Source organism: Myotis brandtii, unplaced genomic scaffold, assembly GCF_000412655.1.
Source record: "Myotis brandtii unplaced genomic scaffold, ASM41265v1 scaffold242, whole genome shotgun sequence".
Classification (NCBI taxonomy): Eukaryota; Metazoa; Chordata; class Mammalia; order Chiroptera; family Vespertilionidae; genus Myotis; species Myotis brandtii.
In genome coordinates, this window is record NW_005359149.1 from 122,930 (window position 1) to 137,556 (window position 14,627).

At 49.4% G+C, this 14,627-nt stretch overlaps 1 protein-coding gene across 1 annotated transcript in view; it reads left to right on the forward strand.

Moving 5' to 3' along the window:
• ALDH1A2 (aldehyde dehydrogenase 1 family, member A2) overlaps positions 1–11,980 on the forward strand; it is a 73,316-nt gene extending 61,336 nt beyond the window's left edge. Inside the window, exons 8-12 of the mRNA XM_005866996.2 lie at positions 73–257; positions 2,092–2,256; positions 2,838–2,995; positions 3,306–3,380; positions 10,153–11,980. Coding sequence (XP_005867058.1) covers positions 73–257; positions 2,092–2,256; positions 2,838–2,995; positions 3,306–3,380; positions 10,153–10,225 — 656 coding nt within the window. The 3' untranslated portion in view covers positions 10,226–11,980. The remainder of the gene's footprint in view (positions 1–72; positions 258–2,091; positions 2,257–2,837; positions 2,996–3,305; positions 3,381–10,152) is intronic.
• Positions 11,981–14,627: the final 2,647 nt, after the last annotated feature.

The window sequence follows — 14,627 nt, forward strand, 5'->3', positions numbered from 1 at the left end:
GCGGGAGGGGGCGGCTTCCGGACAGCCCCACTCAGGTGAGGCAGTGCTGGGAACGTGCCTTTCCTCTTGCAGTGGATCACGCCGTGGAGCAGGCTCACCAGGGTGTGTTCTTCAACCAAGGCCAGTGCTGCACTGCGGGCTCGCGCATCTTCGTGGAGGAATCCATCTATGAGGAGTTTGTGAGGAGAAGCGTGGAGCGGGCCAAGAGGCGCATAGTGGGGAGTCCCTTTGACCCCACCACTGAGCAGGGACCCCAGGTAGAGAAATCATGAACCATCCCTTTCTTTACATTTTAAAAAATATTGATTTTAGAGAGGGAGAAGTAAAAACATCAATGATGAGAGAGAAGCATTGATTGGCTGCCTCCTGCACATCTCCCCCCCGACCCCCGGGGATCAAGCCCACAATCCAGGCATATACCCTGACCAGGAATTGAACCGTGAACTCCTGGTTCATGGTCGATGTTCAACCACTGAGCCACACCGGCTGGGCCCTTTCTTTACTTTATCCCTGGTGAGCACAGAAACTGGTCACTTAGTGGGACCCAGCAAAGCACCACCTTCCTTTATCCCACTGCCTCCTCACTCTTCTGCCTCGCCTTCACAGCTGGAAGTGTGGCCAGTGAGGCATTGCTTATGTCTTAGATTCTCTTTCCATTTCTAAATTTTATTTCTGGAAAACGAAAGGATTAGAGTTGCCTTAAGGATACTCTCAACTTCGGGGGTAAGTTGGAGTCGCTCAGCCCTAAAGGAAGACCTAGTCATGACAAGGTGGATCTTGCTGTGAGAACCCAGCCCCAGCCCTGACCACGGACTTCAGACATCCTTGCAGAGGCCACAGTCAAGGAGGCGGGGCCTCTCTCATTCTCAGAAGCCATTTATCCTTTTCCCAGCTGCAAAGGGCTCTCTCCACCACCCTGATGTGCTTGGGGAGACCATTTGTAGATTGTGAATGTTTGGACATGAAGACCGTACGGATGTCTCTCACTCTTGAGTGCCTCGTGCGCTGTGGTGGACGGGGAGGCCACGAGAGTCCCGCAGCTGCTCTCCTTCGCGCTCAGGCTTTCCACGGTCATCACGGCGTATTTCCAGATGGAGTTCTGGTTTTAAACTGTAGACAGAGGCTGAGAATTTGTAAAGAATGCATGGACCTACCCTAACCGGTTTGGCTTAGTGGATAGAGCGTCGGCCTGCGGACTCAAGGGTCCCGGGTTCGATTCCGGTCAAGGGTATATACCTTGGTTGTGGGCACATACTCAGTGGGGAGTGTGCAGGAGGCAGCTGATCGATGTTTCTCTCTCATTGATGTTTCTAACTCTCTATCCCTCTCCCTTCCTCTCTGTAAAAAATCAATAAAAATATATATTTTTTAAAAAAAAGAATGCATGGACCAGATCTCATCTGGGCCACTAGAGCCTGGGTTTTTCTAATAAGAATTAACACCTTCTCAGTTTTGGGGCCATTTGAGAGCAGATTGATGTTCTAGCTGAGCATTTGAAACTCAGGTGAATGTCAGTTTTTATATTATTTACCATAATAATTGCGTGATAAGCCTATAACTTTTGGAAAGCAAGACTGACCTTATTTTATGGTGTAGGAAGCTAGCCCTCACTCTTTAAATTTAACCCTTTTCTCTAAAGGTGGAACATTCCATTAAAAATTTACCCCAATGGGATTTGAGGTAAAGAGGTTGTATTAGCTCATCTCTTGTTTTCATCTTTTTAGTATCAGTACAACTTGCTAAACTCTTCATTTTGGCTATAGAAGTTCATTTTCCTCCACACAGTGAATCAATTCACCAGTGTCTCCACCACTTAGAAACGTTGTTTAAACATTAAACTGGTATATCTGATTCAGTGGTATCATCTGATTCAGTGGTTTCAGAGCCATTCATTTATTGGAATTCTTGATATATTTGTTTCAACCAAATTGCCATTTGCCATGGATAAAAAATGTTTAAATAATAGTATCCCATATGATTTGACTAGATATGATGAAACTTTTTTAAAAAGACAAATGATTCCTGAGAACATGCTTATTTCAGTTTTCATGGAAGATTTTACTTGGAGTCACTCAGCAATTTTGTCCGTAGATTGATAAGAAGCAGTACAACAAGATCCTGGAGCTCATCCAGAGTGGTGTGGCCGAGGGCGCCAAGCTGGAGTGCGGAGGCAAGGGGCTGGGCCGGAAGGGGTTTTTCATCGAGCCCACGGTGTTTTCCAACGTGACCGATGACATGCGCATTGCCAAGGAGGAGGTACCAAATACAGGATTCTAATATTTTGGCATGTTTTCCAGAGCATTTTAGTTCAATAATATTCACGTTTTCTATTTTGTATATATTGTACTATAGCAGTAAAGATGGCTATGCAAGTCTCTGTTTTAAGAAGAAAGTTAAAAAGGCAGGGAAGTATTGCATGATTGCAGTTGTTATTAGCCAACGGAATAATCAGAAGAGCCAGTTGTGGGGTCACCAGGCTGTTACGCAGGAAAGGAAAGGCGTCCAGGCGTCCTCACAGTAATGCAGCAGAGGGACCACGCAGGTCAGCCAGCAGCCCGAGCAGTGCCTCCTTGGCTCTGCCCGGGCTCAGAGCACAGCCGAAGTTCACACAGTGGGACCAAGTGACATCAGGGAGGGTGGGGCATGGGGCATCAAACACACTCTAAGGATAGACTCCTGTGTAATCTATTTCTGCAGAGTTTGGGATATTTTCGTTTTGTGCTGCTAAATGTAAACATTATTTAAATAACAAAGGCAGAGAACACTTCCGTTGAAATGTGGAGAGCAGGCGAAGGAACAGCATAGCAACGATGTTGAGTCAAACTATCTTGTTGCAGATCTTTGGCCCCGTTCAGGAAATTCTGAGGTTTAAGACGATGGATGAAGTTATCGAAAGAGCCAATAACTCCGACTTCGGACTCGTAGCTGCTGTCTTTACCAATGACATCAACAAGGCCCTCACAGTGTCTTCTGCAATGCAAGCTGGGACTGTTTGGTAAGATCCGTCTGTGTCATCATTCTGGCCATAACACATTCCAGAGGTGGTAGGGGGCCTTGCCATTCTCCAGAGCCTGGGTGAAGTACACGTGTCCTCTGGAAGGATGGGGAAGGCCCCAGCAGCCGACGTCACCCTGAGAGGGGGTGCAGTCTTTACTGGCTAGATCAGGAAATCAAAGTGAATTATAAATTTGCCATCTGGAACAAAGGAAATAAAAATAAAACTTACAAAAGAGGTATCATGCCTGTGGGATTATTTCCGTGTGAGCAGAATTCACACTAACAGTCGCACTGTTTTCTTCTTTCAGGATCAATTGTTACAATGCCTTAAACGCCCAGAGCCCCTTTGGGGGATTCAAGATGTCTGGAAATGGGAGAGAAATGTAAGTGTCCAAAGTTTCTGGTTCTTAGTATAGAAGAGGACTCTCATTCCCTTACTCATTAAACAAGCATTTGGTCAAACATACCCCACTGTAAGCCCCATGCTGCACGTTACAAAGATGAACAAACACAATTCTCTCATCTGCGGTGGGAATGGGGAAAAGTTAATGTACCAGCAATACCATATTAGAAGGGCCATTAGAGAAGTATGTCAAACATCTTGTAAGTATAGAGGCAGAACCAATTAATTTCACCTGGTGGGGTCAGAGAGTTTTTTAGGAGCAGGCATTCCAGGCAGAGAGAATAGCAAGGACAAAGGCATGAAGGTACAACAAATATAGAATAGCCAGGGACCAAACCAAGTTTGGAGTGTTTAAGACAAAGGTCACCAACTGCTAGCCCAGGGACAAAGGTGGCTGGCAATGTTTTGTTTTGCCTCACATTTAAATATCTTTACCGTCCAGTCAGCAATGAGGAGGCTCTAAATCAGTGGTTCTTAACCTTGGCTGCACATTAAAATCACCTAGGAATCTTTTAGCTCTAAATCAGTGGTTCTTAACCTTGGTTCTTAAAATCACCTAGGAATCTTTTTAAAATCCTGATTTCTGGGCCTCATCCTCCGGAAATTCTGTTTCTTTGTTACTAATGTTGTGGCCCCACCCCATAACAAAGAAACAGAATTTCCGGAGGATGAGGCCCAGAAATCAGGATTTTAAAAAGATTCCCAGGTGATTCTAATGTGCAGCCAAGGTTGAGAACCACTGGTCTAAATAAATCTAGATTCCTCACTTACTTCCTTCTCCCTATAGAACTGCTGCAGCTGTGAGCTCTGCAGTTCGCCATTTCCCCATCCCTCCTGTTCCTCGTGGGACCTGAGTATTGGTTGTCATTCCTTTTACACACACCTGACTCACTCACCTGCTCAGCACCTGTAGGTTCTTTCAGACTGGAAATGCAGCGTTAGTGCACAGCATGAATGAGTGTTTAATCCCAGTCTCCAAGGGCTTCACGGGGCATTCTGTGGGAGCTGAGGAGATCCCAGAGTGTTTAAGGCCAACATTCCTGGCACAGGAGGATACTTGGGCAGAGGTTATAAGAAGATGACCTGCTAGAAGGAATTTGCAGTAACAATAATGATACCATGAGTTAAATTCCTTATCTGTGTTTGGCTTTATGTTAACTTGTTTCCTAACATCTGATTCAATTTTCACAATGATCCTTATGGATAAATTCTTGTCTCTATATTACAGATGGTTTAGAGGGGGAACTAAGGGTTAGAGGAGTTATGTAGCTTGCACAAGTCATACGGCCAGTAAATGGCAGATCTGAGATTTGAACTTGAGATTCAGTGGCTCCAAATGCACTAGTTTCCATAAGATCAGCCAAGGAAGCACAGTGGGGGTGGGGGGCAGGCATAAGGACTCCACAGGCACAGGTTCAGGACAGAGTCCTGAGATGCTAAGAACCTGAAAAATGGGACTGAAGCAGAGGGAATCCAGACTCAAGAGGGATTTTATTTGCAGGCTTCATATATAAATGGACTTTTTGGGTAGCATTTGGAGAAATAATGATAGCCAGGGTCTTCCTGAGGTGACATCTACCCTCCCAAGCAAAAAAAAAAAAAAGGTTTTCCTTTGTTTTGAAAAGAGCTGGACCCATGTTTTCTAAATCCTGTGACTCACAAGAGGAAACATCTTCCATGCCCTGCCCTCTGCCATTACTGAATGCATCTTTATTATTATTACTAGAGGCCCGGTGCATGAAAATTCATGTACTGGAGAGGGGGACCCTCAGCCCGGTCTGCCCCCTCTCACAGTCCGGGAGCCCTCAGGGGTGGGAGGTGACCCGGCAATCAGGGGAAGGCGACACCCCATCACACCTCTGCTGCTGCCTCTGCCTGCAGTGCAAGCCTCAGCCAGCCCTGGTTACCTGAGCCTCGGGTGGCCCTAGTTACCTGAGCCTTGGGCGGCCCTGGGTTGCTGGGGGGCTGGGGGGACTGGGCGCCGCCATCTTTGAGGGCGTGGAGTCATTTAGCATATTCCTTCCTTATTGGCTGTGGGTGCTGCCATCTTTGCGATGGCATGAGGGTCACTTAGCATATTCCCTCTTTATTAGAGAGGATTATTTTGAGCAAATGCTCAGTTCACAGTCAGTCTTCTAACAAATATTAAGCAAAGCACCATGCGTGGTCTGTGGAGGAAGATGCAGCTCATTAAGGTACTTAAGATCGTGTTGGGTAAATGAAATATACAACACGGTGAGCTGAAGTCTGGGAGCCTTCAGTTGTGATCTATTGTAGCAATTGGCATTGGCCTTTCAAGGAGAGGAACATTTGGGTGGACGGAGGGAGGGAAGTACTTGTTCAGGGTTGGTGCAGAATGGGAGGAGGAAGTAAAGACACTGCGGGAGAAACAAGTGTAATTTGGGGGAAAGTGCAGTGAACCCGTAAGACTAACACCGGCTCCATGCTTCACACATTGTGGACGGATCACGAGAATTCTCGCTTCATATTACACAGTGTTTTACAAAGTATCATCCTTTAAAAAGATATTAGCTTGTAAGAACATGTAATAAATAACTTCGAAATGCAGTGGGTATTTAATTTTAAAGCATACCTTTAACATTTATGTAAAATTTTTTCTGTACTCGTTCAATAGAAACTTATCTGGCCACTGGGCAAAGCTAGCAATAAAATGACTGGTCTGCAATGTGTTAAGATACTTTAACTGGTCATTTCCAGCCCCTAGCCATTAAAACATAGAGTCAGTGTAACTTTGAGTCAAAGAGGAGACTTTGTAGAATCACACTGCTCAGATGTGTATCCTGACTGTAGCACTTAATACCTGTGCAATCTTGGGCAAGTTACTTAATCTTACTAAGCCTCAGTTTCCTCATCTATAAAATGGGTATAATTATAGTACCTGCCCCAAAGGGTTTCGGTGAGGATTAAATGTTAGGATTAAGTATGCTAAATATTCAAGAGTGTCTGGCCAACCTTCAGAAAATGTTAGCTGCTCTCATCCTTATTCATCAGGTACTGTAGATGAGTGCTATGCAGGTGATCCTCCTGTTTCTTAATAAACACCTTACTTTGGAAGGGTGGCAGAATTTTTCCTAAGTTCCAGCCAGTATCACCAACTTCTGTGCTGTCTCTGTGATGCCAGGGAGGAAGCACTCCTGCTTGAACCTTTGCTTCTGGCTTCAGCACCTCTCACTTGCTTTACAGCCAGAACCCAGAGCCAGCCTGGATGCTCTTTGCTCAGCCATTGGTGCTCCTCAGCTTTTACTAGTATACAGTCCTCACATACTCCAGGTGTCTCTCCTTAGCCTGCACATGGCCTTGCTTTCTGCTTCCACTTGTCATTTCGCTTCCCGCGCTGGGTTTGGGCTCCCCCAGGCTCTGAAAGGTTGGAACGTTCACTGGCTGTGGGAATGCTGCTCACATCGACTTTCCTGTTACAGATCATCACAGGGTGAATCATGGGCATGAACTATACCTGTAATAAGTAAGCGCTAGCTGATGGCTGTAATCCCAGGCTCGCCCTGGATCCCGGTCGTGGTCACACATCCTCCCGGGATTCAGGCTGTGATGTCCAGGTCCAGTCTGCTCCGGTCAGAAACACTCCCCCTGCTAGAAAGATGGTCCAGGAGAAGGTCTGGCTGTGTCAGAACCACCCAGAACAGTGGGCCAAGATACTGAAGAACAGCGCTCGACTCATCTTGTAGGCGCTGTAGTGAGTTGGCCTTCCCAGGCAGTTAAACAGTAATTAGGAAGCAGAGCCCTTTGATGAGACTCACTTCATCTTTCTCAGTTATATGCTTCTCTGTCCCCGCTTGCCCCTCACACATGCTTTCTCTTCCTTAACTAACCTAGAGTGGTAGGAAACGCTTCATATAAAGAACCTGCCTTGTCCGGCCTCACTCTTCCTTCTCATTTAATACAGTCCTAGAAACCCCACCTACCCCTGCGTGTGGAAGAACTGTCTGCCTCACAGCCTGCAAACTCCTTGCAGCTTCGGTCCCTGATGTCTCCCTGCCACCTGCCACCTCTGAGAGGAGCAGAGACAGAGGGAGCACCTTCTGAAACAAGCTGCACGAGGGCGGGGGAGCCTCTGCGTGCTCCCCCAGGGAGAGCTGTGGAGAGGGCTCCCTCTGCAGGTCACCTGACGGCTGGCCTCTGACTCCGGGTCGGAGGAGGCTGAGTTTCTCTCAGTCCCGCCTGCTCAGCTAACCCCATCTGTTTCACTCGCTCAGTCCTTTTCCTTCCTCATTCAGGCTCCCCTGAGACACAAGAGCCCGAGCTATAAAATACATGTCACAGTCAAGGGCAAGGAAAGAAAGCCGGGAACCTCGGCATTTTACAAACGAAGGACACAGCGCTGAAGATGAGAAGCATTAGGATGCTCTGCATAAGGGCTTCTCAGGTTCACGGTGCGTGCACACGCGTTGTGCATGTATGTCCGTGCACAGCCCGCACCTGCACAGGAAGTGCCTGCGGTCTGGGGAGGGGCGGGCTGAGCGGGCCTACCTGGGGACCCCTCAGGGATTCTGACTTAGTAGATGTGTGCTGGGGCCCAGGCTCTGCATTTTTAACAGGCTTCTGGAGGGGGTCTGATGCAGGTGGTCCGGGGGCCCTGCTCCGAGAAATGCTGCTGTGAGCCAAAGAGCAAGGCAGGGAAATATACACCCGAAGCAGAAATCCCTGTTTGTGTAATGAGTGAGTCTAACTGATTTTCTTAAATGGCGGGATGAGAGACACCAAAATCTAACATCTTACCTTATCTGTAGGTATGCCAAACTTGGTTCCTTTTAGGGAATATAACCTGGTCTGGCTGAAAAACAGGAATAAGACTTCCTAGTGCACCTGTGCCCTGACACATGGTCCAGCTGTGAAGGCACCCACACAGAGAGCGGGACACCGTAATCACAGGTCTGCCTTTATGCCAGAGTAGGGTTTGGTGGAGACAGGAAGCCGGTGCTGTGGACTCTACACTAGGTTGGTGGGGCAGGAAGTGGTGCTGTGGTCTGTACACTAGGTTGGTGGGGCAGGAAGCTGATGCTGTGGGCTGTACACTAGGTTGGTGGGGCAGGAAGTGGTGCTGTGGTCTATACACTAGGTTGGTGGGGAGGAAGCCAGTGCTGTGGGCTGTACACTAGGTTGGTGGGGAGGAAGCCGGTGCTGTGGGTTGTACACTAGGTTGGTGGGGAGGAAGCCGGTGCTGTGGGCTGTACACTAGGTTGGTGGGGAGGAAGCCGGTGCTGTGGGCTGTACACTAGGTTGGTGGGGAGGAAGCCAGTGCTGTGGTCTGTACACTAGGTTGGTGGAGAGGTAGCCGGTGCTGTGGGCTGTACACTAGGTTGGTGGAGCAGGAAGTCCGGTCAATGAGATACAAGCCCGTGGGGGACAGATGCTCAGGCAGCCCTCCTGGTGACAGGCTGTGCTAGAGGTGGGTCCAGGGCTTTGTAAACACAGAGGGAGGGCGGCTGCTTCTCTTAGCGTCAGGAAAAGCTTTGTGGAGGTGACTTTACAGAGAATAGAAGGAGAAGAATTCAAGCATTTTAAAGAAAAAACAGAACATGCTTGGTTTTACAGTGAAATCAAGAAAAGAAAAAAAGACAATTAAAAAGAGGTAAGAATGGGAGGGGCTAGAGAAGAAAAGTGAAGACAAATTGCATGGTAGCCACAAGGCTTCACTCCACCCCAGCAGCCTGAGAGCAGTGGAGAGTGTCCAGAGGGCTGGGGAGGGCAGCCAGCGCCCACCCTCCTCTCAGCCCAGCCACACACTGCACACTCCTCAGAAGCTGGAGCCGTTATTTAGTTTCTCCTTCACCCAACCCAGTGCAGTGCTGCCCATAGTCATAGCTCAGTTATGTTTGCTCCCCAGATGAATGACAGTCCTTGATCTATAACCAAGATCCCAGAGGTCCCTGTGAGCCAGGAAGGAAAGTGGCTGAAGGAGATTCTGGGGCCTGGGAGGAGGGGGGCGGGGGAGAAATGACAGCTTACTGCCACTTCCCATCTTTAAAAACATTTTTCATAATACTTGCCAAGGAGCAAGATCTCCAATGCTCCCAAGTCGTTTTCAGTCAGTTATTTTGATGGCTGTGAGGGCTGCGGATATTGTTTATTCAGGATGATGTTTTTGAGGCATTTCAGTGATTTGTGCTCTGCTGTGATAGGCATTGGGGGTTATTTCCATGTATTAGATCTAAGAGCCAATGAGAAGGGATTTAGAATCCCAAACCCAGAGGCCCTTAGCCTGGGGATCTCCTGGTCTCCTCCCAGTTAGAGTGGACCCGCTCTCTGGGAGAGCGATCGGAGCACAGACACATCCTGGGCCCAGTGGCAGGAGCGGGATTTGAAGAGAAAAGCTCGCCACGGTCCTGAGGAGCCAGTGCCCCTGAGGTAGAAACAGCCCAGGCATTAGACACGTGGGCCTGCCGCTGACCGTGGTGCCCAGCCAGGCGCACAGCCAGGGCCTCTGGTGACTGCTGGCCATGGCGCACCTCTGGCCTGTTTCTCTGAGTAGTTGGGACGTGTGGCCTTTGTGTGTAATACTGTGAAGACAGATCATCCTTTACCTGTAAGAAACGGTGACTGCTCATAGGTGACGGCTTCCCCAGCCCGCACATGGGGCTGGGCGTCATTAGGAATTCCTACAGGAACCCCAGGGCCTGCTGGTAGCAGATGACAAGCTGCACCTCCCCAGGACTCTGGCATCTCCGGGGGGGCTGCCGGGCCTGGAGGCTGACACTGCCGCTTTCTGTTTCCAGGGGAGAATTCGGCCTGCGAGAGTACTCCGAAGTGAAGACTGTGACAGTCAAGATCCCCCAGAAGAATTCCTAAGGAGGCCCAGAGGAAGGTGAAGGCCGCCTGCACGACCCCCCTCTCTGCTTTCCCTGAGGGGCCCAGCTCTCAGGAATCCAAAGCTGATACTCGGTCCTTATTTAAAGATGAAAATGATCACACACAGGCCAGGCCGGTCACTGCATCACTAAAGCAAGCCAGCTGGGCAGTTTCTTGGCACTCTGTAGGGGATCACCTAACGATACCAAATATTGGGGAGGGCGGGATGAAGGACAGAGGGGTGACTGTCGGCACACCCAGGATCTCTCTGAGGTGGGGCTGCATAGGGAGCTGTGTTATTGGATGCCTTCTGTCACAAAACCCTTCCTCCTACGGAAAGGCGGCCTTCCTGCCATCTTCCTTTTCCCGGTCCAGGCGCTCCCTGCTCCTCCCCTGCCCCTGCTCCTCCGAGGAGAGCTCAGCTGAGCTCATTTGGGGCAGATGTTTGGGCCGGGAACAATTTTCCAAGGTTTTGCAGCCAAATTACCGTTTCATGTTATCCATTTCTTCAAAGCAAAATATTGAAATGGCTTTAGTGAGAGCCAGGCCAGACTGACAATGCCAGAAGCTGGTACACTGCAGATACGCTAGGCAGGGGGGGAGGAAGTGGGGATTTTCCAGACCCAGCCTGGATTTCTCACGTCCACGGGTACCACGAGGGAAGGACCAGGAAGTGGGGAGGCAGAGACCGTGTGTAGTTCCCAGCTTCTGAGTGTGGGCATGTTTGGGGGAGGGGTGCGCACCTGCGTTTGATTCCTTGGTTCTTCTAGAATGAGGCAGGGAGTGGGTTGTTCTCATAGATTAATAAGATCTTTTCCAAAGTTTATCTTTAAAGTCAACCAAAGCAATCTGAGTAGGCTCGAGCATTTGGAGAAATGCTGGGTGCCTTGCAGAAATAATTTTGTTTCCAACACCGCTTGACAACTCTTAACTAAGTGGGTTACCTCTGCAGTTGGATCAATAGCTTCTCCTGCACCCCAGCCCCCACTGCACCACCAGCGGCTCCCCGCAGTGCTATGGGTGTTATTTTGGCCTCTCATGCCTTAAAATGCCCCAATCCCACTGGCAGGAACCTTGGAGAATCTGGCCAAGCCTGGCGGTTTTCCTTCCCATTGGCACGGTTCCAGGGTGCCCCCGTCGCCACGCTGCACCAGAGCTCCTCTGCCACACGCAGCGGCCCCTCCATGGACCGTTCCTGCCTCCCGGCCTCCCGAGGGGGGTGAGAAGCAGGCTGGCCCCCTTCCTCCCAGCCACGCACTCCTCTCCCACGAGCCCTCCAGTGCGATGTGAGCAGTGTCAGCTTCCTTCCCTGCTTCCCTCCTTCCAGCTGCCAAATCCAACCCCAGCTCTAACCTAGAGGAAGGTCATTTATTTAAAAGTACCAGACATAACCTGGAGTATATGGAATGTGGGCAACACATAGATAGCCTTCTGTATTTAACTGTTCCTGCTTTCTAACCACGCCGGGTCCCCTTTCTAACCCCGTCTGCTCCTGTTTTAAAGAAATCCCTACTTGCTGTTACTTACCTACGACAGTGCATTCCGAGCCCCGATGCCTTGAGGGATGCCACGTGTCTGATCCTCCGTGTGAATGTCATGCTCTCCCCTTATAGCGTGTGTCCAAGTGAACGTACCCATTAACCAGCTAGTTACCTTCGAACTGCAATATAGAATGTGAAAATGAAGATTTATTTCTTTTAATTTACTTAAGAAGAAACCTCTGTGCTAGCAATAAAGCATTTATATTGTGTACTCCTCAGGGCTCTGGCTGTGTTTATAAGTCTGTGTCCCACAAAGCACATGCGCATCCTTCTCCCAGCGCTGGGCGCCCAGCTGTGCCGCTCTCTGGTGATGGAGCAGAAGCCCGGTGGGGGGGGGGGGGCGGTTGTTCTTACAGGATGAGGCAGGGCAGACAACACCCTAGTTTTCTGACATGGTTTAGAATCTGTGTGTGCGTACGGTTTTATGTGGCAAACACATATAACCATCTATGAAACACGTGAAATAACAATTTTCATTCAAAATAGCCTCCGTGAAAGCTAAATGCGGAGGAGTTTGGGGGCCCTGTTCTCACAATCGTGGCTACGTGGTGAGAGCGCACGTTGCTGATGGCACGTAGCGTGGCTGCATTTGTATTTACTGGAGCCAGATGAAGTCGAGGCTGACTGCCCGATGCAACGTTTTGCAGCTGTAAAAGGAAGCTGTCGGATGACTGTACCACCACCTACAGCTTGTTTGCTCTGTGTTCTCAGAGTTGAGCTTTTGGGGGGTGGCATCCACCCTTTTAGACCTGCAATCCCCTCCTTCCAATCCCCACCCAAGTCCAGGTCTAGTGAGACAAACACAGAAAGTGGTGACGTGGCCGCAGAGGAAAGCTGCTGTGGCTGGGATTCGGCGCTCTCTCTGCTGTGTCTCGTCCCTCAGAGGAGCCCGTGGTGTGGGCGAGAGCGCAGTCGCGGTGTCGGGCTGAACTCGATATAAGAGGCAGGCTTCCTGCTAGTCTCCCTCATGCTCAGGAAGAAAACGAGAAGGCATTGGGCATAGACTAAGCATTGAAGTCCTCTGGGCAGGTGCCTGTGTAGAGCTTATTTGCAGCAGGAATTAGAAGACAGACATACTTTGTTCTTCAAAGCATAGCATTCCTCACACTTCCTCCCTTTATGATGCTGACATAAAGGCGAATGCAGGCGGCATCACAGATGTCATTAACAAAACAGACACTCATCAGTCACTTGTCATCAGCACCACATAGTTATGGTCTTTCCCCCCTTATTGTTAACACCTGCGATTTCCATTGTACCTTTTCCTCCAAAACACCCTCAGTGCATTCATATCGACAGTTTCATTCTTTTTCATGACACTTTAGTTAATAAAGGACAAACATATTATACTGTAGGGACTAAAAAACAGAAAGAAACAGAAGCCACTGGACTGCATGGGAGAACAGGAAGGCACCCAAGAAAAGAGGACAGTTAAAGAGAAGTTAGTAGAAGAGGTGGGTTTTGAACTGGCAGGACGTAATCCCAATAGGCCAGGAAGCAAGAGGAAGGAATTTCTGGTCAAAGAAAGCGGCAAAGCTGCAGAGGCGAGGCCAAGGCACCCTTGTGTGACCGTGAGGCGACGACGGGCCAGAGCAGGCCTGGCGCGCTGGCAGTGGTCGGCTTGCGGAGGGCCTGGGGCAGCCACTGCCCGAGGTCACGTCCCAGAGAGCAGGCATCTCCAGCTGTTTTGGAGCGGGAAGTGACGAGGCAGTGGGCAGAGCATGCAGTCGTGGAGCAGAGCGGAGGGGAGGAGACACAGACTGAGTATGAATGAGCTTGGTGTAACGCTTGCTTGGTCATGGGGATGGAGCGGAAGGAAACAAACCAGGGTATCACTCACCAGAGCCTGATGAATGAGTATGAAAGATGAAAAGTAGACGAGGAAGCTCTCAAGCCCAGCTGAGTAAGGAAATGGCAGCACCACTGCCCCAGAGGTTGAAACGTGGAACACAGTTTTGGGAAAAGAGTCTTGCCATCAGGCTTTGGACATGGAAATTTTGGGATGATAAAGAGGCATCCAGGCAGAAATCTCCAGCAGGCATTTAGAAACGGGATCAGAACCTGGCTCAGGTGATCGGACTACCGCACGAACATAAAAGTGATGGCTCTGAATGCAGGAATAAAAACAAAACCAGGCACTGGCTGGTGGTTCAGTGGTTAGAGCGCTAGCCTATGCACTGAAGGGTTAAGGGTTAAATTCCCAGTCAAGGGCAGGTTCCTGTGTTGTAGGTTCATTTCCCGGCCCCATCGGGGCACATGTGGGAGGCAACCAATCCATGGTCTCACTCACATCAATGTTTCTCTCTCTCTCTCTCTCTCTCTCTCTCTCTCTCTCTCTCTCAAAAATTAATGGGGAAAATATCCTCAGGTGAGGATTAACAAAAAACAAGAAAACAACAGCAACAACAAAAACCAGGGCCAGCGAGAAGCTGAGCAAAACAAACCTCTCTCTCTTCTCTCTCTCTCTCTCTCTCTCTCAAAAATTAATGGGGAAAATATCCTCAGGTGAGGATTAACAAAAAACAAGAAAACAACAGCAACAACAAAAACCAGGGCCAGCGAGAAGCTGAGCAAAACAAACGGAGGCTGTAGTGAGAGAAGTAGGAGGAGATTGCACCAGGTGTGCCCCCCAAAACCCAGGGGAGAGCTCAAGAAGGCAGGCAGCAAAGAGGGTAGAGGATGAGGGTGATTTGAGGAGACCTCACATTAGGAGACCTTGACTTTCTCTCTCCCTTTATGAAGTAGAGACTGCAGGGTCTGTGGGCTGAGGAGGCTTAAGCATCCCCTGCCATGTGTGTGCTTTATGCTGTGAGCGAGGGGGCCTTTCACAGGCCTGTGCTCAGCAACAGCCTTGCAGCCAC